At 38.4% G+C, this 22,499-nt stretch overlaps 4 protein-coding genes across 10 annotated transcripts; 2 read left to right on the forward strand and 2 right to left on the reverse strand.

The window, feature by feature from the left end:
- Positions 1-466: 466 nt before the first annotated feature.
- Positions 467-4,404, reverse strand: arl6ip5b (ADP-ribosylation factor-like 6 interacting protein 5b). The gene is made up of 3 exons (XM_043224659.1): positions 4,170-4,404; positions 2,865-3,082; positions 467-1,283 (listed from the first exon to the last, which is right to left on the reverse strand). Exons 1-3 carry the CDS (start codon positions 4,346-4,348, stop codon positions 1,108-1,110), a joined length of 573 nt encoding a protein of 190 aa, XP_043080594.1. The 5' UTR covers positions 4,349-4,404; the 3' UTR covers positions 467-1,107.
- Positions 4,405-5,505: 1,101 nt separating this feature from the next.
- On the forward strand, positions 5,506-8,084 carry LOC122328753 (uncharacterized protein K02A2.6-like). 5 transcript variants are annotated; one of them, XR_006247829.1, is made up of 4 exons: positions 5,506-6,694; positions 7,032-7,182; positions 7,278-7,461; positions 7,544-8,084. XR_006247829.1 is itself a non-coding variant. In XM_043224660.1 (2 exons), exons 1-2 carry the CDS (start codon positions 5,564-5,566, stop codon positions 7,098-7,100), a joined length of 1,200 nt encoding a protein of 399 aa, XP_043080595.1. In that variant the 5' UTR covers positions 5,506-5,563; the 3' UTR covers positions 7,101-7,227. The 5 variants fall into 5 exon arrangements, 1 of the variants encoding a protein (XP_043080595.1); XR_006247827.1 differs by having other exon boundaries at positions 7,032-7,187; positions 7,278-8,084; XR_006247826.1 differs by having other exon boundaries at positions 7,278-8,084.
- Positions 8,085-9,850: 1,766 nt separating this feature from the next.
- On the reverse strand, positions 9,851-18,097 carry zgc:113278 (Translocating chain-associated membrane protein 1-like 1-like). 2 transcript variants are annotated; one of them, XM_043225074.1, is made up of 11 exons: positions 17,839-18,097; positions 17,023-17,089; positions 16,299-16,423; positions 15,808-15,924; positions 15,677-15,735; positions 15,214-15,298; positions 15,021-15,091; positions 14,778-14,882; positions 14,512-14,655; positions 13,012-13,169; positions 9,851-12,797 (listed from the first exon to the last, which is right to left on the reverse strand). In XM_043225074.1, the coding sequence occupies exons 1-11, from the start codon at positions 17,956-17,958 to the stop codon at positions 12,724-12,726; spliced, it is 1,125 nt and encodes a 374-aa protein (XP_043081009.1). In that variant the 5' UTR covers positions 17,959-18,097; the 3' UTR covers positions 9,851-12,723. The 2 variants fall into 2 exon arrangements, with proteins under 2 accessions (XP_043081009.1, XP_043081010.1); XM_043225075.1 differs by lacking the exons at positions 9,851-12,797; positions 13,012-13,169 and adding an exon at positions 13,176-14,243.
- Positions 18,098-18,428: 331 nt separating this feature from the next.
- Positions 18,429-21,164, forward strand: aar2 (AAR2 splicing factor). Of its 2 annotated transcripts, none has more exons than XM_043225535.1 (4): positions 18,429-18,566; positions 18,902-19,660; positions 19,842-20,071; positions 20,798-21,164. In XM_043225535.1, the coding sequence occupies exons 2-4, from the start codon at positions 18,904-18,906 to the stop codon at positions 20,963-20,965; spliced, it is 1,155 nt and encodes a 384-aa protein (XP_043081470.1). In that variant the 5' UTR covers positions 18,429-18,566; positions 18,902-18,903; the 3' UTR covers positions 20,966-21,164. The 2 variants fall into 2 exon arrangements, with proteins under 2 accessions (XP_043081470.1, XP_043081469.1); XM_043225534.1 differs by lacking the exon at positions 18,429-18,566 and adding an exon at positions 18,614-18,784.
- Positions 21,165-22,499: the final 1,335 nt, after the last annotated feature.

The raw sequence follows: 22,499 nt of genomic DNA on the forward strand, positions 1-22,499 counted from the left end.
TATAAATTGCTTCTATTGCCCACCTCATTTGTACGTCGCTTTGGAAAAAAGCGTCTGCTAAATGACTAAATATAAATGTAAATGTAAAATAGAAAAGACGACTAAATAGCAGCCTCATGACGGGAACATTTTATAGCCACAAAGCCAAGTACCTAAAAGTTAAACCAGTTTTTTTACGCATTTAATAATGAGTTTGTTTTGTACGCAAAAGCCTGACGAAGAATGCAATAAATCTGCTTCGTATTATTACAGAATATGATTTACAAGAAAATCCCTCGCAAACTAAAAGTCCTCTTTAAAGTAAAAAAAATAAAATAAAAATCTAAAGGAAGGTTACTTGGGGAAAGTGACACTAATTTTGATCCCAATTCATTACTTCAAATCAAATGTCACGACAGTGTGAATCTGAATCTGAATCTGAAAAAAAGGGTGTTTACTTTGTACTGATTCATACCGTGCTCACACGTTTCCACATTCCATCTTTATTAAATCTACTCAAAACAGCAAACGGCATTCTGTGCATTGATTTCAGAAGCATGAAAACGTTTGTTTACCGCGGAGCTTGCGTTAGCCAAAAAAAAAGAAACAAAACATGCAATAAATACGCACTCCCCCGTCATGTCATTTCAGCTCAAATGAAAACATTTCATTACGATTACAAATGTGCAATAAAAGAAAGATTGTTTTGCCATAGGGGAAAAATAAAGTATAAGCTAACCTACAATACCTCAAAGTGCTTTCAGTGACTCTTGTCTATAGAAATCTATTCAAGCTTTACAAAGCATACACTTTTATGCTGATTCATCATGTATAAAAACAAAAAAAACGTTCAATGGAAACTGCACACACGGTGGGAATGAGTTTAGGACAAGAATTAGTCTCATACTAGCAAGAACTGTGCAACAGAACAGCCTTGTCATCGGTTCCAGTCATACCTCCTTGTGACGTGGACAAACTTGTATACGATTGGAAGTTAGTCATATGCTTTGGCATTTAAAAGATATTTCCATTTTGGTATTTGGCTGTCAAACCAAGACCAAAACGAACACAAAACAACTCAAAAGGAAAGAGCGACGGCATGAAGTGGACACCGAAGTGTTTTACTGCTCAATCTTTCAGCTTGCTCTCCAGGAAATCCTGGATTTTGTTGATTTTCTCTTCTTGTTGGTCCAGGAGATCCAGTATGAAGCCCATGGGCGTCTTCTTTAGGCCAACGCCCTCGATCTTGTTCTCCAACTTGTTCTTCATGTTGCGAAGCCTCAGAGAAGCGTGGATAAGGATCACTGCAGGGCAAAACGCAAAAAACACACGCTCTCATCTATTCAGTGGTTAAAGCTCAATTGATCTACGCTGAATGCGCATCTTTCCCTTTAAGCCCAGGGTACAGTACTCGTCCAGGGGATGCAATGCAATCTTTCCTTATTGCGGTATTTTATTCGAATTTCCTCGCACAAATGTAGTGCTAAAAAGGAAACGACGAATGAATAAATAAATGAATAAAATACGGAATTCATCAATTCAAGTACGATTTTAAATATTTATTCATTCAGTCTTTAAATATAGGATGTCAAGCTATTTTAAGACCCCATTGCAGACTGCTGTAAAAGGCTCACGCTGTGGTTTTAGGCCGAGACGTTTCCAAGAATCTGATCCGCTGCTGTCAGCAAGGGCTAAAACTGAATACGGCATAATTAGATAATCATGTTTTGCGTTGCTATAACTACAAGCAAAACACAGATCTCTGCAGTAGCTTAGAAATACCCATGCGGCCTGACTAGTTTTAACCATCGAAGAACTGAGCGGAGACCTGTCCATTACGTCTCTGTGGCTGATACGCTGTACTAGTTCAATCTTCCCACATCAAGGATGACAAATCTGCGATCATTTACTCACCTTCTAAACCTTCTGTGGAACACAAGGGATGTTTTGCGGAAAAAAAAAAATCTAAGTGTATTTTTTGAATCCATAAAAATCAAATGCCCAATGTTCAAAATATCTTCATTTATGTTCCACAGAAGAAATAAAATCATGCAGGGTAAAAAAAAAAGACACGATGGCGAGTCAATGACAGCATTTTCAGTACTTTTATCATTTATATAATGCATTGAATTAGCTTTTATTTTTCATTTTAGGTTAATTTGAGTAATTCTGTTATTTGCTTGTGGCATTTGAATTGGCTTTGATCTTTTTAAACATTGCTATTCAGATTTTATTTGGTTTTTATTTCAGGTTTACATTATAATTCATTGCCGGTTCGTAATATTAGTGCTTATTTCAAAGCTACATTTTCATCTAATGTAAAATCCTTTCATAATTGAACTCAAACCAGGAAGTGTTCTCCTTTTGTTACAGGACAATTAACAGAAAGGATTTTTACACAAAGTAACAAAAGGCATGTGTCAAACGTGATAAACATTAAATACATAAATACTTTCACTTTCTCTGAGTAACCTCAAACAATTATTGGTGCTTTACAAGCTTTATAATATTATTATAAGCTTCTTTATTGGTATTAATGGTTCAATTAGAAAACTTTTCAAGAACTGTTCATCGAAAGCTTTTTTCATTAATGGCATGTGAAAACCTATTGATTAATTTTTGCCAGAATATTTTGAGTGTTAAAAAATAAATATGACATTACATTGCGTCACGTTTTCACACTGCCATCGAAACGTTTGTACTTCATAAAACAAAATGAATATCAGTATAAAATTAAAAATGACACAGCACTTGTGTGTAATTGCTCTTTTGTCGATTCTGACTGCTTCCATGATCCTCATCCGTACGTCTTTGGATAAAAGCGTCTAAATGACTAAATGTGAATGTAACAAGGCAGGCGTGAGTCCAGAAGATGCAGTACTCACAGAGCATGGGGAATGTGATCCCGAAGAGAAACACCATCACTCCTCCACACAAGGACAACAGGAAGTAGCTGATTCCCAGAACACCCACAACAAACAGGGTAGGGTTCCTCTTCTTGAAGTTCTTGATCACAGCTTTATTCTCTCCTGCCCACACCGAGCCCATGAAGACCAGAGCCACGACCGCCCCGCCAAGAAACATTCCCAGCGGGTTCATGAAGCTGCAAACACAACACACATTTAACACACATCCACTAAACACTATTATTGTTATTATAACACACACACACACACACACACATATATATATATATATATATATATATATATATATATATATATATATATATATATATATATATATATATATATATATATATATATATATATATATATATATATATATATATATATATATATATATATATATATATATAGGTGCTGCATCAAATGGGATATCTTATACTGACCTGAATATTTATTTTAAGTATATTAATATATTTCAGTATACTAACCTCAAATTATCGGTCTAGTCTAACTTCAGCATGCTTAAAATAAATATCATTTTCTGGTCTGTTGTTGTGGATGCTAATATTATTGCCGTTCTTGGTGCAAACTGGCCTTAATGTAAATGTATAAATACGGCTTTCATATAAAATATTGTAAAACTACAAAAAAAAAAAAACCCAAAAATAAAGAATACATAATATATAAATATACGAATATATTAATAAATGGGTGGCACACAAGTGCTTCTAAAACACACACAAACACACATTTGTTTAATTTAAAACGTATGTTTGTTTATAACGGTTTTTTTTACATTTACGAAGGACCTTTAAACATGTTAGGCTATATGCTATTGCACTTACGGAATCCTGTTTGTAATGAAACGTCGTAAAGTGAGCTGAGTTTTTAAGGTTAAACACACTTCCAGAGCAGGCGGTGACTCACTGATTCCAGGCCCGAGCTTGACAACACTAACACACTAACACACAGCGGGGTGGGTCTCCTTCAGCGCATTCCTCGCAATATTAAAACACTTCTCACGACTCGTAATAACAAGCCCAACGGCGCGCTTCTGAGCTCTCACCGTGTTTGCCGAAACGATGCAGCGTAGTATGCAGTTTCCGCATTAAACGGAGGATGAGTTTGCTCTATACAAGCAGGATGCGACCTTTAACGTTATTCAGCTTTGCTAAAAAATAATCAACACACGCAGCACTCTGGACCACGCTTCCATCACAGACTGAATAACGTATAAGCTGAATGCAAATACAAACGATTAAGACATAGACCTTCACATACCCGACGATCAGAATTACGACGATGGCGGCTGCGAAGTAGTTGGTCTGATAATAAAGCAGATTGCTGATCACTCTGTTATTCCATCTGCTTAAATCAGACACATCGGGTTTGGAGAAGCGGTCTACTCCAGGGTAGAAATCATCCCACGGTCTGAAGGGCGCCAGCTCCATCCCTGCCATGATGCTCCGTGACTCTGACAGACGGCGGCAGAGACTCGGCTCGTGAGCTGACAGGCGCTCACGTGACACTGAGCGCGAGTGGGCGGGGCTCGCGACCCAAACCTGCTCTGTGATTGGTCAGGAAAAATGAAACAAATTAATTATCCTTTTGTTGTATACTGAGTTATTGTGATGACCACTAGAGGGCAAGCTTAGGGTGTCTGTAAATGCTTAAAATAGCAGCATAGAAGAAGTAGGGGTGCGCACCTGAAGCCACCCATGAATTGATTGTGTGGACTGTTTGTTGACATACGGCTAAGTAAAAAATGTAACCTTGAACAGACCTTGTGTTTCCTCTCAAGTTATTACATCTTTTGGCGACGAGGATAAACAAGGAGAATACTAAGACGGAAGGAGGCGAAGAAACTGGATCTCTATGAGTTGGAACTTTGGAAAAGAAGATGGCCACTATGGTAGGAACAGTAACGCCATTTGATAGTCAATCGCAGTCTTGGGAAGAATATTGCGAAATTTTACAACACTTCTTCGAGGCAAATGAAATTACAGAAGCAACCAAGCAGAAAGCTATATTATTAAGCTCTGTAGGAAGTCAAACATACAGTCTTCTAAGGAATTTGTTAAGTCCAGTTAAACCAGGAACGAAGACATTTGCTGAATTAGTAGAATTACTGAAGGAGCATTTCAATCCAAAGCCTAGTGAAATTGTACAACGATTTAAATTCAATTCAAGATCAAGAGAAGAGGGGGAAGCTGTGCTTGAGTATGTGGCAGTACTGAGAAAACTAGCTCATGATTGTAATTATGGAGAAAAACTGACAGAAATGCTTCGGGACAGACTGGTATGTGGCATAAATGATGATCGTATTCAGCGCAGACTATTGGCAGAAATGGATTTAACATTTGAGAAAGCACTGAAAATAGCCCAAGCAATGGAAACAGCCAATAAAGATGTAAAAGATTTACAAGCTTACCGTTCAGAAACAGCCGTTTCAATGAGAGTGCACAAAACGTCGGTAACACATGATGAGGGTCAAAAGCGAGCATGTTACAGATGTGGAAGTTTGCAACATTTGGCTAATGAATGTCGATTTGCTGCTGAGAAATGTCATAAATGTGGGAAACAAGGACACATAATGAAAGTATGTAAATCAAAAAACGTCCTATGGAGAATTATACTTCCAAGGGGGCGCAAGACGTAAGAGGGGAGGACAGAGAATGCATTATGTGAGTAGAGATGAGAAAAGTACATCGGCATCTGATGAAGAAGGCATTTATACTGTGTACAGTTTGCAAGAAACAGAAATTCCGAAAGTAGCTCCACTGACCATCACGTTGGCTATTAACAAATCAAATGTATCGTTTGAAGTGGATACTGGCTGTAGTGTGACCATAATGAACAGCTCCAATTTTGTTAAATTGTGGAAAAAAGATGACATTCCTGAATTAAAGACATGTTCTTTGAATTTAAAAACCTATACGGGCCAAGTTTTAACTGTGTTGGGCTCTACACAAGTTGAAGTTGCATACAACAGCACAATGAAAACGTTACCAGTCATAGTAGTACCCGGAATGGGGCCCAATTTATTGGGCAGAGGATGGATTAAAGAATTAGGCATAAATTGGGAGGCACTACATAGGATTCAAGAGGTGGAAGAATTAACTTTGCCTAAAGTCCTCAGTAAATATGCAGAGTTGTTTAAAGATGAATTGGGAAAGTTGAAGGGTCCACGGCGACGATTTATGTGGATAAGGAAGCAGTCCACGGTTTTTAAAGCCAGATCAGTCCCTTATGCAATGAAGGCAAAGGTAGAAGCAGAAATAGAACGCCTATTGAGAGAACACATCATAGAGCCCGTTAAACATTCTGAATGGGCTGCCCCTGTTGTACCCGTTTTAAAACCAGACAATACCATACGTCTATGTGGTGACTACAAACTAACAGTGAACAGAGTTTCAAAGTTGGAACAGTATCCCATTCCTAGGATAGAGGATTTGTTTGCAACATTGTCAGGTGGAAAAAAATTCACAAATTTGGATATGAGCCATGCTTATCACCAGATTGCATTAGATGCAGAGTCCAGGAAATATGTTACTGTGAATACCCATAAAGGGTTATTTACTTACCGTGTTTTACCTTTTGGAGTCTCTTCCAGCCCCGCTATCTTCCAGCGGACCATTGAAGGAGTACTGCAAGGCCTTCCCCATGTAGCAGTTTTCCTTGATGATATCCTAATAACTGGTCGGAATGACGAAGAACATCTCCAGATCCTTGGAAAGGTGTTGGACAGATTGCAGGAAGCCGGACTGCGATTGAAGCGAAGTAAATGTACCTTCATGGAAAAAGAGGTAATGTTCTTAGGTCATAAAGTAGATGAGACTGGTCTCCATCCTGCACCGGAGAAGGTGACCGCTATTAAAAGGCTCCCTCCCAAAGAATGTGACCGAGTTGAAAAAGCATATTTAGGACTTTTAAATTATTACAACAAATTCCTTCCCAATCTGTCTACTGTGTTGGCCCCTGTGCACAAGTTGTTAAGGAAAGATGTAAAATGGGACTGGGGCAAGGAACAAGAAACTGTTTTTGTTCAATCTAAAAAGATGATTAATTCAGTACAAGTTCTGGTTCATTATGATCCCCAGAAGGATGTGATTCTGTCTTGTGATGCTTCTCCTTATGGCTTAGGTGCAGTTCTTTCCCATAAGATGCCTGATGGAAGTGAAAGACCTATTGGATTTATGTCACGAACATTGAATCAAGCGGAGCGGAATTATTCACAATTGGACAAAGAAGGGTTGGCAGTAATGTTCGGGTTGCAGCGTTTTCACAAGTATTTGTATGGTCGGAAGTTTACCATTGTCACTGACCATAAACCCTTATTGTCTTTTTATTTAACGAGTTAAAAGCTGTTCCCCAAATGTCCTCTCCTAGAATCCAACGATGGGCCGTGACCCTAAGGGCATATGAGTACAACATCATTTACAAGGCTGGCAAGGATCATGGCAATGCGGATGCTTTAAGTAGGCTACCAGTACCAATGGAATCTTCTACAGAGCAGGAAGAAAGAGTTCTAATGCTGGAGAATGCTGATATCACCTTGATCACAGCCGAACAGGTGAGAGAATGGACAAGGAATGATCCAGTATTATCCAGAGTGAGAGAAACAGTGCATCATGGATGTTTGCATGAATTAATAGGAACACAGTTTGATCCATTCACAACAAGAAAAGATGAATTAAGTGTACAGGATGGCTGTGTGCTCTGGGGGGCTCGAGTAATCATTCCTACCATAGGTAGACCAGAAGTTCTGAAACAACTGCATCAGTGCCATCCAGGAGTGTCTAGGATGAAAGCTTTAGCCAGAAGTTATGTGTGGTGGCCCAAGTTAGATCAGGATGTGGAAAGGCTGGTTAAAACTTGTCGTATGTGCCAAGAGCATAGGAATGTTCCAGCTGTTGCTCCACTGCATCCTTGGAATTGGCCAGAAAAACCATGGCAACGACTACATGTGGATTATGCAGGACCATTTATGGGAAAAATGTTCTTTGTTTTGATTGATGCTCATTCAAAATGGATTGATGTGTATCCAGTAAATTCTGCTACAACTGCTTCCACCATTGATTGTTTATGAAATAGCTTCAGTAATCATGGATTACCTGAACTAATTGTATCAGACAATGCTACATGTTTCATTAGTGCTGAATTTAAAGACTTCCTGAATAAAAATGGAGTGGAGCATGTTACTTGGCACCCTACCATGCATCAAGTAATGGTTTAGCAGAACGGGCTGTCCAGATTATTAAAACCATGCTGAAAAAGAGTACTGATGGAAAAATTGCAACTAAATTATCTAGAGTTTTATTCAGTTATAGAATTACGCCTCAAACAACTACAGGACTCTCTCCAGCTGAAATGTTGTATGGACGGAAATTACGATGTTCTTTGGACTTTATACATCCAGATTTGACCAGGAAAATTCAGGAACAGCAACAAAAGCAAAGAATCCATCATGATAAAAAGGCCTGTAGGCGGAGTTTTGACATTGGAGATTCAGTACTTATTCGAAACTTTACTTATGGTCCAAAATGGATTCCGGGGCATATTGAAACTGTGACTGGACCCCTTTCTTATAAAGTCAGGCTGGGTGATGGCCGAGTGGTACGAAGACATGTGGATCAAATTCATGGCCAACAGAAATTCTTTGCAAACACATCAGAAGAGGAGAAGGATTGTAAATTCCCTGATTTTGACATTCCTGAATACTCAACACCAACACCAACACCAACACCAGTTCCAAAAGAGTCTGAGGGAATAGCAGCTGAAGAAATTTCTAGTACAACTCTGCCCTCAGAAATATCTAGAGAATCCCCTTCAACTTCTGAGATAACAACAGTAATGAACCAACCTACTAGTCCTATGGTAATGATGAGACGATCACAAAGAACCAGGAGATTGCCTACTTATTTGAAAGAATATGAACTGAAGTAAAGAAAAAAAGGGGGTAATATGTGATGTTTTTTTTTTTTTGTATCTGCACAGTTGTGATGATTATGTAAACTTGGGGAAAAAGGGATGTTGTATACTGAGTTATTGTGATGACCACTAGAGGGCAAGCTTAGGGTGTCTGTAAATGCTTAAAATAGCAGCATAGAAGAAGTAGGGAGTGCGCACCTGAAGCCACCCATGAATTGATTGTGTGGACTGTTTGTTGACATACGGCTAAGTAAAAATGTAACCTTGAACAGACCTTGTGTTTCCTCTCAAGTTATTACACCTTTACTATATTTACATTTAAGTGCTGTAACGTTTCTCAGTGTCATTGTTCGAGTGTAAATTCTGTTTCATTCATACAGTTTGGTTGACACGTGATGTGTTTCTTTTCTTTATGTTGGCGGATACACCATCGTGACTAGTAATGTTTATTATTTTCTATTATTCTATTATTGTATCACTTCAAGATATATAGATATACATTTATCTATCTATCATATATATATATATATTATATATCTATCTATCTATCATATATATATATATTTATATATCTATCTATCTATATATATATATATATATATATATATATATATATATATATATATGATAGATAGATAGATATATCTATATATATATATCTATATATATATATATATATATATATAGATATATCTATATATATATATATATATATATATATATATATATCTATCATATATATATATATATTTATCTATCTATCATATATATATATATATGATAGATATATCTATATATCTATATCTATATATCTATATCTATCTATATATATATGATAGATAGATAGATATATCTATATATATATATCTATCTATCATATATATATATACACACACACACACACACACACACACACACCTCTACACACACACACACACACACACACACACACACACACACACACACACCTCTACACACATAAACAGGCCTATACAGGGTCAAAATTAACAAAATACATTCTCACACTGGGGTTAAGCAAAAGATTTAATCAAAAGACAAACATACAAAAAGCATCACACAGACTTGCATAAATACATATATTAACAACATTTTATATAAAAACCAATATATCTCAACATACAGGCAAGCATTAGAAAAGTAACAGTGCTTGTACTACATAAAGCATGGTGAAAAATAATTTAGGTTCTGTGTATCTCATATTCCAGAAGGCTTTGGTGCATCTTTTAATTTGACATATTATAAGAACTATGACGACGGCTGATCACTGCAAACAATATTGTAAATCAATGTATTTTTGACCGCCCCCCCCTCCCCATTTACATTTATATACACAAAAATCAAAACAATTAAGCCACATCAAAACAGCACAGTTTCTCACGTGACAGAACAATGGGAGTGAGTGAAGATTATTCTCATTGTCGCTGTTTTTATCCACTCAAAAAGAAACACAATGAAGACTTGCACAGTTTACAGACTTGTTTGTACCCCAAATCAAAATCTCAAAAACAAAACAACACTGAGAAAACAAAAAAAAATACAAAAAAATCAGGGAAAGCGGCAGTAACGTTTAAATTTGTTTCACACTATTTATAGTCACCAAAAGTATTTATCTTTTGCAGTCCCACTGAAATGGTAGAAAGCTTCTCCCACACAGTATAAAAATAATAAACCCATAAGCAGTAAAATATTTATATGCTCTAAATAATGTTCATCTCTCAACAGTTCAACGCTAGAAAAATAGTTTAAAAATCTGACAATTATTCAGTAGTGAATTACTCGATGGTAATGATTTTCCTTTCATGTTTAGTCAGCTAACAGAACAAAAAAACGAAACAAAAATCAGTTTCCTCAAAGACATGAGGAAAAAATTAAATGAAATGGAGGTTAATCAGGGATTTGGGACATAAAACCATCTGTGTGTAAACGTGGGAGATTTTAGTATTTATCAAATCTGCTTCACTCCACATACATGTTAGATAAGAACCAGCACCGACTAGAAATTTCAAGAATTAGCTTTGCGCTGCTAACAAAGCTTTACATTTTAAGTATGCGTGAGGCGGATCCGTACAGGCGTTATTTCACCACAGCATTAGCCATCACGTACAGCAGGTACAGATCCTCTCTCTCTGCGCGTTACGAATATCACGGTGAAAGGTCCTATGAAATCTCGGACTCTAATACACCAAACTAAAGCAAACCACTGTTCTGCAGCCAGATTTAGGCACTTGACCTACAAACTGAACCGTGAACTTCGAACTTTTACGCAGCAAGTCCCTTTCATGTAATTTGGCAACTAGTACGCAGCGCAGCGTGTGCATATGAGCCTGTATGATCCGACGGCGTGCGTGTTAAGACAGGGTTCACAAAATAAACCGGCAGTTTGTGTCTTGCTTTTACACTTCATTATACAAAAAGTAAAAAAAAAAAAAAAAAAAACAGACAGCCACTTTTGATTGCATGCCTACGGTTTTATTTATGCTCTTAGGCGTTAAATGCTTCAGTGAGGCAATTCTTTCACGGATCGCGACATGCACAACTTAATAATCGAACTCTCTCATCGCACTAATAAACAGAGAACGCGTAACGGTGCTCAAACCGAGAAAAAAACAACAACTTCTACTGTTGTCAGCTTAAGGACACTTAAAGAATCATATGGTTTCATATAAACTACATGCCGGCAGACGCGGTCTGATAGATAACGGAGAGCGGTTCACTCAAACGCAAGGAGAAAGGCCACAAAGTGTTGAAAGAGTGATATTCCAGCACTTCTCACATAAAAACAGAGCTTCAGGGCTTAATAAATGTCTGTAAAACTCATTTAGGAGGAAGTTCACCGGCAATCTTTCTCCTGCGCTCAAAACCCTCTTCAGATTTTTGGAGAATTTTAAACAAAAGGCTAGCTTTCATTGCGTTACACAACGTCCTAGTAAAAAAGGCTTTTGCAACTGAAACTAAAAGCGATATCACCATTGACCCGTGTGTTATGAATTATATTGATAACTGTAAGGTATCCATGATAAGCACCAAGGCCCCAAACCTCGCCAGTTAGACTCTTTAATAGTCCTGTGTTAGCATATGAACCCTTCTGAAAAAAGGCATATGAATCCTTGGAAATAGATCACCCAAACCAGCAGGAGGAGCCATCATCGAATCACCTCGTCCACAGTTCATTAAAAACTAAATCCAAGCGCTCTCACAAACGTCTCCACCTCGAACGCAGTCGCCAAAAAACTATTCTAAAATGATTCTCCTCAAACAACAACATTCAGACGCAAACGGGACGCTAAAATCAGTCGTTCTGAGTATCGAAGTGTAAAAATCACACAGCTCAGGTCATTAGAAGCTCTGTAAAACAAGTCGTGTAGCAGTCCTTGGCCACCTCAGCCTCTTCATATTGGGGTTTCTCACTGAGCTTCATAGTAGCGGATGGGACCGAGGGGCTGAAGGTTAACAAAAGGACACTTCTCAAACGCTTCGGTCCACACATTGTGCTTCATAAGAAGCGCAGAAATAATATTGAATGGGGTTTAATTGTTTTCAGGATAAATGCTTCATCTTCTGAGCAAGACCGACTTGGAAAAACATTTCTGTCGTGCAGACCTTGGACTTAAACCGCACAACTCATCTTTAACCCTTCGAGCCAATCACAAAACCTTCAGAAAAACCTCTCAGTCTTGCTGAAAGTCTAGCATATGGATGTAACGACCGATTAGAAATCTATAATTCATTTTAAAAGATGCAGACAGGAAAAAAACAGGAAACAAATAAAACGTGAACCATGCCGTACAACTAAGTTCCTTAGTTTGTTCCTGTGGTTCTTTTCGCAGTTATCAAATCTGTTTCTTTTCTAAAGTTCAAACAGAGCATCACATTTTGGGCACTCTTACGAGGCTTTAGATTTTCTTGCTCTTGGCGATGTCTTGTCATCTGGTTTCATGACTCCATTGACTGAACCACCTGTCAAGGAAAAAGTAAAAGAAAAAAAGTAAAAACAAAGATTTTAAATGCAACTGCGCATGTCTGGAGCAGAAGCACTTCTGGTAGTATTTTTTACAACCCAAAACAGAACTTCAGAAGGTTCAGAAATATCTAAACACTTTCTAGAGTACTAAAGATAAACAGGGTTCTTTCAAAATATATTCTAATCTACGTGCAAAATGGCAAGACTCACCCCGAGAGTCCTTCTTGCTGGGTCTGCTTTTCGGGCTGACAGCTTTCTTCTTGCTGGCCTGGATTTGAGATTGCTCTCTCCACTTCTTCAGTTGGAAATTGATGAACTTCCACATCATCCAGGCCTGGGTCAGGCAGATGGCAGACAGGCATGTCATCCTAAAACAGAGAGCATCGTTCACAAATACTTCAAGGTAGCTTTAGAATATCCCAAATCGGAGTCCTACCCTCACTGTTTGATCCTTGGATTGGAGGGCTGTCTAAGTCGAACCACTTGGCATACCTCAGGGTTCATATCAGCTAACCATTGCATACCTCAGGGTTCATTGTTTGGCCCTGGCTTATTCTTGATATACACAACTACACAGAGATCATTCAGCCTCATGGGTTTTCCGACCTGCTATGCTAGTAAGCTGAACCCCAGGATACAAATACAATTCTTCTGGACACGTGATACACGGATCAAAACCACATCCAATCACGATCCTACCTGGCAGCGCAACGGTTTAAGGTTTTCTTACGCCATTACTGCTCTTACCGGTACTGCTTATTAATCTGATTTTCCGACTGCGTCACAGTTCTGAAATAGTATCGGTTCAGTAATATACCACAACCGATTATAAATGTACTGATGCTTTTCTGACATTATGTGTCACATACGTGCTTTGTCGTGATAGCACACAGCAGGGGAAGGAGGCCAGACTTGAGTGCAAGCAATTAAAAATTCTCCAACTACTTTAAAGAGCAGGTCATATGGGTTTTGAAAAATATCTCTTTTGCAGTTTGCGACATAGCTATAGGCAAATGAAAACATTGTTAATTTAAAAAAAAGGTGAATGATAAAACAAGATATTGCCCTATAATACTAATGCAGAGTCTGAACGATCATGTGAATATATGCTGTGTTCAAGGATACCACCGAACACAGTCGTGTGAACTGCTTCTCTAATATCAGCTTTATCTTCATTGGCTTCCAATCTGTATTTGGACTAACAAGCATTCTCCAAATCACAATCCAAGTATGATTGTTTCGCTACGTGTGCACTCAAAATATCTTTAATACATTCTTTTTATGTGCTAATATGCCAAGTGCAGCTTCAGGTTTCCAGGTAAAGCACAACACTACCGTCTTAATTAGCTTTGCTGTCAACCCACCATTTCTTAAAAGGTGACGTATCACGAAAATCTGACTTTTCCAGGTTTTAAGTGCTAATATCAGGTCCCCCGGTGCACCTGCCAACCAAAGAAATGTGAAACAGAGTAACCCAGCAACTTTGTTTTAGTAAAGCCTTTCTGCAAGCACATCTGATTTCAAGATGGCAGTAGGCATTTTGGTTTACAAACGTTATTGACAGTTAGCATTCAGCTAACATATTCAATGCATCACGATATTAAACTGAACCGAAAAATAATCACCCCTACTATATAACATGGACTAGCGTCTATCTGCTGTAATGGTCTCAGTACGATACATCTGACATGTGAATTCAAGCCGACTTACCTGACAGTCAGAACATTAAAGTTTCCCTCTGCTAAAGAGAATCCCTGATTATCTGTGCGGGACAGGCCGAAGCCAAACGTCAGGACGGAGACGGTGAGCGTCAGGAGGCGAGTGATGACAAACAGCAGAGCCCACAGAGTGAACCTAAGATACAAACGCAGGCCTCTAAACAACAGTCTGAACGATTCAAAGAAGCAAGGCAAATTAAGCAGGCAGAAATCACACGCAAGTCAAGAAATTAAGCACAAGATGGGAACCGAACGAACCCCTTCTGCTTGTTCTCGTCACTGAAGTAGAAGAGTCGCGAAGCGTGGAAGAGCAGCTCCACCAGATAATGTGGCACCAGAAGAACCAGACCCAGGCGGTGAAGACTGAGAGAAGACACACGAGAGCCAGATTTACTCTTCAATCATTCATACACACATCCACAAACTGCTTCCTTATGAATTAACCACAATGTTAATTCTTGTTCTAAAAGCTAATTCACCCTGGAATAAGAAAACACTCACTTAAGGACGTAGGCACCAGTGATGTGAAAGATATAAAGGCAAATGTAGTAAAGTTGACGTGGAATGTCCTCCTAAAAAACAACAATTATAAAAAATTATGTACATTTATTCACGTGAAATGACAACCATATCGTATTAGAAACCATTTCTGTCAGCTTTGGATGTATATGGCAAAAAAAACCCAAAGCCTTACCTTTCGTACTTTCTGGAAATACAGCTCAGGAAGAGCATGGAACCAGTAGGCAATCTGACAGATGAAGAAAAACTTCACCTGGAAACTACAAGACAGGAAGTGCTTTAGAGATTCATTACAAAAGCATTAAATGAGTCTTTCATTACAAAAGCATTAAATGCCAAGTCAGATATTTAAAAAAAAGTCTGTCATACTACAACACGTTATTTAATGCTGAACAGTTCAAAAGAACACAATGTTATCTAAGACTTATTTAACAGGTTAAACAGTAACATTATAGGACAGGTAAGGCAATTAACTGGGCATACTAAGGGTTAGTGATCCGGATGAGCAAAACTTAACCAAAACTACTGAATTTACACACACAACTTCAATCATCCCTCAAACCAAAGCTACTTTTTTTTTTTAGGGACTGGACAGTTTCTTTTATGTTTGTATGAACGTCACGTGACTTCACACTCACGCCATGTGGATGTGAGGATAACCTTCCCAAAGAAAGGTTGGATTCGTCACAAACTCCTCCTGTCGAGTGAGAAAACAGTCAGTTAGTGCGTGCGCTGACGAGGTCAGGGTCACGAACAGATCTGCTCTTACATTGGTGAGGATGCTGCAGCCCCAGACGAAGGAGGACAGGTAGAAGGTGGCCAGCTGCCCCGACTCGTTGAACTTGCTGTGTTTTGTTTTGGACAAGTGCAGCCGACGATTGATTTTCTACGAAAACACAATCTGGTTATCGCCTTGAGAGACAAAGAGAGACTTGAAGAAACGATTCAAAATAGTTTCTTATGCGTTTATTGATAAAAATGTCTGACATGGGCTGAAGTAGCAAGGCCTGATATGGCAAGTAATAAAAGAAGAAAAAAAAAATCCTAATAAATATAAAAATTAATAAATATAATAAACATAAAAACTAATAAATATATTAAAAAATAATAAATAAATAAAAAATTTAATTTTAATAAAATAATAATTTATATATATATATATATATATATATATATATATATATATATATATATATATATATATATATATATATACACACACACACACACACACGGTATATAATCATAAATACAGCTTACGTCGAGTATGTACTCTTGAATCAGGGCATGAAGAATTATGGCAATGAGAAGGTAAAAGAAGACAGTGGCGATGTCCTTGGGCCCGTATTTGTAGTAGTTGACAGGCTCAGGCTTCTCTTCTGCGTCTGAACAAAACCAAGCAGCCAAAATTAAAGCCCGCTCATTTAAACCCATCGTGCACTCATTAGGAGTCCGAGCGGAGCTCTCTGCTAATCGTCTCGGCTCGAGAGCTTGCGAGACCCGCGATGCCTCGACATTTCATCTCATCATACACAATGACATTTCCACAAACGATGAAGGCACTTGGGCCAGCGGAGAAATACCACGAGCCACAGGAACGCACATTCAGCTGACTAGAATAAGCATACGCGTCTGTAGAGAAATCATTTACTTCATTATATTTATACATTGTCATATACGAAGAGGTAGCGCATGAAATGATTTCTCGATTCATATATATTCTGCAACGTAAAAAACCTACCAAGTTACAGAAAATATATGAATGGGGTTTATTGACTAATATAAACATGCACGTTATTGTATATTTTAGCAGTCAGTAAATGTAAAAGTGAATGGGCGCACAATATGAAATATGCACTGGCCTTTAGATGAGAGATAATGTGTGAATTCAAGCTTTGCATTCATTTCATTCACATTTATTTCAGCTGCACCTTATTATTTTATTTGTGTGTTTACAAGCGTGACTGAAAGATCTACATCGTACCTGTGTCCAGGCTTTGCGTGACATTGTACTGGACTGTAATGAACATAATCGCAAATTTTGCTGTAACCTGTAAAGAAATAAAAAAGAATTAATGAACTGAAAACATACAAGTTTACAAAAACAGCCGTACTTCCCGCCACTACTGACACGAACTGCAGCGATATTAGCACAGAATCAGTGAAGAGAATGAGAAAATACTCATTAAATCTGACTTTAGCGGCTATAATAAAGCTTTTCCAATCCAGTTTAAAAGGAGAGGTGGTTTATCGGGTCATGGTTGTGTCTGTGTGAGAGTCAGCTGGTTCGCTGTAATGAGGAAGCAAAGGCAGAGCATGTGATCAAGCGGCTTTACGCTTTCATTATTTCATGCATGGTGTTTAGTGCTGCTCTAAAATGTAAAAAGAACACTTGTCTGGTTCCTGCAATTCAATGAAGGGATTTTAATACGACAGACTGCACTGATGCACTGATCATGTTATTATATCTGTATAAAATGTGTTGCATATATAACTATATAATTTATATAATGCATATATGCATTATATATATATATATATATATATATATATATATATATATATATATATATATAATATATATAATAAATACGCAATGACCCAGTTGATTTTAATAGTAAATATCAACGTATACTCAATATAAACAGCATTTTATCAAATGACTGTAACATTAAAACCCTCAAACATTACGTTCACGTTATATCTTACAGATTTAACAGCGTGCAGACATGATTTCGATGTGATGTTAAGAGTTTAAAAGTAAGCGCGATGATCATGGTGCACTGTAGGAAATAACCACCTCAAACATGAGCCCCAGCAGAATGACCATGGCCACACACGACACCATATCCGCGTGATTCTGGATCACAAACTCGTGGCTCAGCACGGGCGGACTCTTGTTCTTCTTTCTGAAGCCCATCGCTCTTCTCTCGCTGGGGGACAAAGGCTCCTGATCAGGGCAGAGACGCGCAGGTGAAGCAGACCTCGGGGAAATTCACTCTAGTCAGTCATCGAAGCCCTGCTACACGCACACCCGCGTACGACGTGTGCCGGAAGCCGCGAAGCGCGCGACGAAGAGCGCAGGCACTTTACCGAACGTATACAACAAATCCTTTTTTTATTGCAAAATGTACATAACAAGATAGGGAACATCGAACAACATGATACACATTGGCCATAAATAATGCAAATAATCAACATACATCATACATGACACTTCGGCAATAAATAAATAAATAAATGAATTAATTAATAAAAAAATAAAACTTGATTATTGGGCTTCCCACATCAGAGGTATTAAAATGTACGACAAGCGGCGAAGTATTCATAACTATCTGAATTCCGAAACGTTATGCGTGTAGGGTCGCGCATTTTGTCACTGTCAACAACAGAAGATGTGCGTGACGTTGAACTGTGAAATAGGACTTTTATTTTGACTTTAGCTTCGACATAAGCGGAAGTTTCTTTCTTGATTCACACATGGCCTTTACGTAAAAAAAATTGGATTTGTGATTGAGCGCACTTTAGGTATTACCAGTTTACAGTTTAGCTCCAATTTAACTACATCTTTTTTTACACCCGTTTTGCTGTTGCTGCTTGTTTGTTTATCTTATCCTCTCGAAACACATTTTCTAGCTTACTCATTCAGTGCCTTACTTTACCATTCTCTTAAAGTAGCGCATGTCTTTTACGTTATACTAAAGTTATTATTTCAAACTCACAATTTTTTAAAAGCTGACAAAATGGTATTACCGGACACAGAAACATGCTAATATCTTAAGTTGGCATTTATTTCTTGTAATGAAATTCCAGTGACAGCTACTATAGTAATGCGCTATGTTTGTAATACTTATTTTAAACAGATATGGCAGGCACAGATATGGACCCAGAGGTGGCTCGGGGCTTATTTGAAGAAGGAGCCACGCTTGTTTTGCTTGGTGTTCCTCAGGGATCAGTGTTGGGACTCGACTACAAGAGCTGGACCCTGGGCCCTCGATTCCGTGGGGTGAAGATGATTCCTCCGGGGCTTCACTTTCTCCACTACTGCTCTGCCTACACTAATGAAGCATGTGGTGAAATCGGCCCCAAAACGGGCCTGTTTCTGTCCTTGAAGCCCCGGGAGGTGCTTGTGGCCCACTGGAACCAGAGAGAAGATGATTTGGAGTTCACGCGGGACCCAGAGGAGGCCGAACGCATACGGGCCAACCTCAGAGAGCTGGATGGCTATCTGGGTCCCTATCCTTATGACACACTCCGCAAGTGGGTCTCCCTGACGGACAGACTGAGCCAAGAGCAGGCGGCAGCTCTGCAGCCCCTCAGTGGGAGGGTGTGCGCCTTCAGCGACGTGGTCCCGGAGCTGCAGCTGACCCACACTAAAGACCGCGAGGAGCAGAACCTGCCCCGCAACGACCGGGAGTGTCGGAGCATGAAAGAGGGTCTGGACAGACTGCCACGGATGAAGCACAGGGAAGGCACCGAGCTGCGGTTTTCCACCATTCCCAAACAGGCGTATCCCCCCGGGGCCACGCCAGCGCAGATCACACAGTGTAACATGGATTGGAGTTACGCTCTCAACTCTGTGCTGGAGAGGCATTATAAAGAGCAGCCGCTCAGTGTACTCGGTGAGCATCAGCTGCTACTAACTTGTCGTCGGTGGATTTTTTATGGAGTTATGTCATTTAATTATAAAGTAAATGTAATCTGTTACACACACAGACACATTGATTGATTCGAACGTATTTCCTATTATGTGATCCAATTAAGAATTTTCAGCTTCTTTTCTAATACTGACTCTGTTTGCAGGAGAGCTGCAGTTCGCCTTCGTTTGTTTCCTCGTTGGGAACGTGTACGAGGCCTTCGAGCACTGGAAGAGTCTGCTGGCTCTGCTGTGCCGCTCGGAGGAAGCCATGAAGGAGAGGAAGGAGCTGTATCTGGGCCTCATCGCCGTCCTCTACCATCAGCTGGGAGAAATCCCTCCGGACTTCTTCGTGGATATCGTGTCACAGAACAACTTCCTCACCACCACGCTTCAGGTGCACTTCACACTTCAGAGTCAAAGAAGTGACCCGTTTTACTTGCGTCAGAGGGCAGTGTTACGGAGCGTAAACAGAATTGCTTTCACATTTCTTTTTTTGATCACGATATAGTCATTTGTTCAATTCTTGAATCTTATTTCTCTACGGCTTATGTCAGAGACGCTTAATAGTAAGATTCAGATAGCTGTTTATGCATGGCCTTTTTAAAACTGTAATTTATCTTACAGTAAATAATGATAGATTAGAATACAGTAGGCATTTTTTTTAAATATATTTGTTTTATTTTTATATAGGTAATGGTGTTATATATATATATATATATATATATATATATATATATATATATATATATATATATATATATATATATAATAATTGTATATATATATATATATAGGCAAAAATGTTTACATTTTAATTTTTACTTTTTAATAATTGTTCAATGTTTAGTTAAATTTTAAAGTGCATTATTTAAATTTTTAATTTCTTGAGATATTCTTACAAATGTTAATATAATAATAATAATAATAATAATTATTATTTTTTTTTTACATTTTTGGCAAAAAATGGCTAAAAGATTAAAGAAAAAAATTGTTTAGTTGGATTAAGGCCATGTTTGCTATCATTATTTATGATTAAAGCTCTTTGCCAGCATATACACTGTTAGGCATTCACCAAATTTTGTGTAATTAATGTTTTTAATATCTTTTCCTTTCTCTTCAGGAGTTCTTCCAGTTTGCCAGCAGTCCCGGAGTCGACAGCACATTACGCAAAAGAGCCGAAAAGTTTAAGGTTCATCTGACCAAAAAGTTTCGTTGGGACTTTGACGCAGATCTCGATGAATGCGCTCCGGTGGTGGTGGAGCTCCCGGAGGGAGTCACGCTGGACTGATGCTGCTCCACACGGCCCCTCCACTTCCACTAACGCGCCACGGGCCGCTTTAACTCTACGCTCGAAACCGCAGCTTTTATATTGTTTTCGCATGAACCCAATTGTTTCTTTTCAGACTGCACTTAACAGATCCGGACTTTGTCGTTTCCTAAAGAAACGCTGACCATTCCGTTTTATTAAAGATCGCCGTTTCACTTCATTGTTCGTCGTTTGTGCTTTTCTGACCGCGAGTATCACGTGTGACCAACAGAGGGCAGGCCGGTACTCATGAACTGATGTATTGAGTCCCAGGACAGGCTATGTGGCCATCCATCAGCACAAGAAAACGGTTTAACCCGTCACCCTTTTTTGAGCTATTAGTAATGCATATTCAAACAAACCCAGAGCCTTAAATCTATAATATCAACACAAAGCTTCAGTTTCCCTATAAGGGGAATTGCTGATAACTGCATAATTTTCTCTCAATGTAACATTCTCTTGGCATCAGTTGTGTTTTTTATTCTTCGTGCTGGTTTTTCTGTCTGCCTAAGTGAGTCACGTGAGTGTTTTGTCAGCTTCATTCAGGGTTTGTATCAGTGGAGCTGCTGACCAACCCAATCCCATCTAATGCAAACACACACCGAATGGTATACAGCCGTTACGAGATTTATTTCAGAACACAGAAACTTGAGCATCAGGAGAGACGCCGCTTTGTTATTTACTTTATCGTACGAACGATGGCCGTCTTTGGAGTTTCACACTGTTCAGGTGTGATTTTGGCCCTGTGTGTCTAGCCGTTTCATCCAAGCAGATTTGCTGCAGGTTTTTCCAGCCAGTCAGATGATGTCTCTGCGCTGGAATTTTACTGAAATTAGTGCCAAAGATTTCACACTAGATTGATCAGTGTAGGACAGTCCTGCTTCCCAGATGCTTCTTCAATATAATATGTATTTTAGAGAAAAATAATAAACGGTGCTAAATCAAACCACATATCTAAAATCCTCAGATTTTGTTATGAACGCAAACATCATTGTTATGCCATCCACATTTATTTGTTTCATTTGATCTCATTTTATTTGTTTTCCCTTTATTTTTCAAAGAGCTTCATGAGAACATCTGAAACAAAGTTAATACATTTAATAATTAATAGTAAACTAGTTATGCTCTAAATCATTTAGATAGCTCACGCACTGAGCTAAATATAACTCTTTATTGTGATGATCTCCCAACAGACGTTCTACTGACTATAGATAACTTTTCTAGAACATGTCGACTTATTCTAACCCTAACCCTACCGGTCTACTAATACTCTAATAAAAAATGAGCAAGACTTAGTAGATATGTATGTACCCCATTACATTTGAGAATGCGTTAAAGAGACCGTCGAAATAAATTAAATCCAAAAATGATATATTTACATATATTGACAAAGAACAAGACATACGTTATCTGTCAGTAAATATGTTAGATGTTAGACATAGATTTTAACTATACTTAGTATGCAATAAATGTACATAAAAAAAAATAAGTGAGGCAATCGGCTTCACCAGATTTT

Source organism: Puntigrus tetrazona, chromosome 23, assembly GCF_018831695.1.
Source record: "Puntigrus tetrazona isolate hp1 chromosome 23, ASM1883169v1, whole genome shotgun sequence".
NCBI lineage: Eukaryota > Metazoa > Chordata > Actinopteri > Cypriniformes > Cyprinidae > Puntigrus > Puntigrus tetrazona.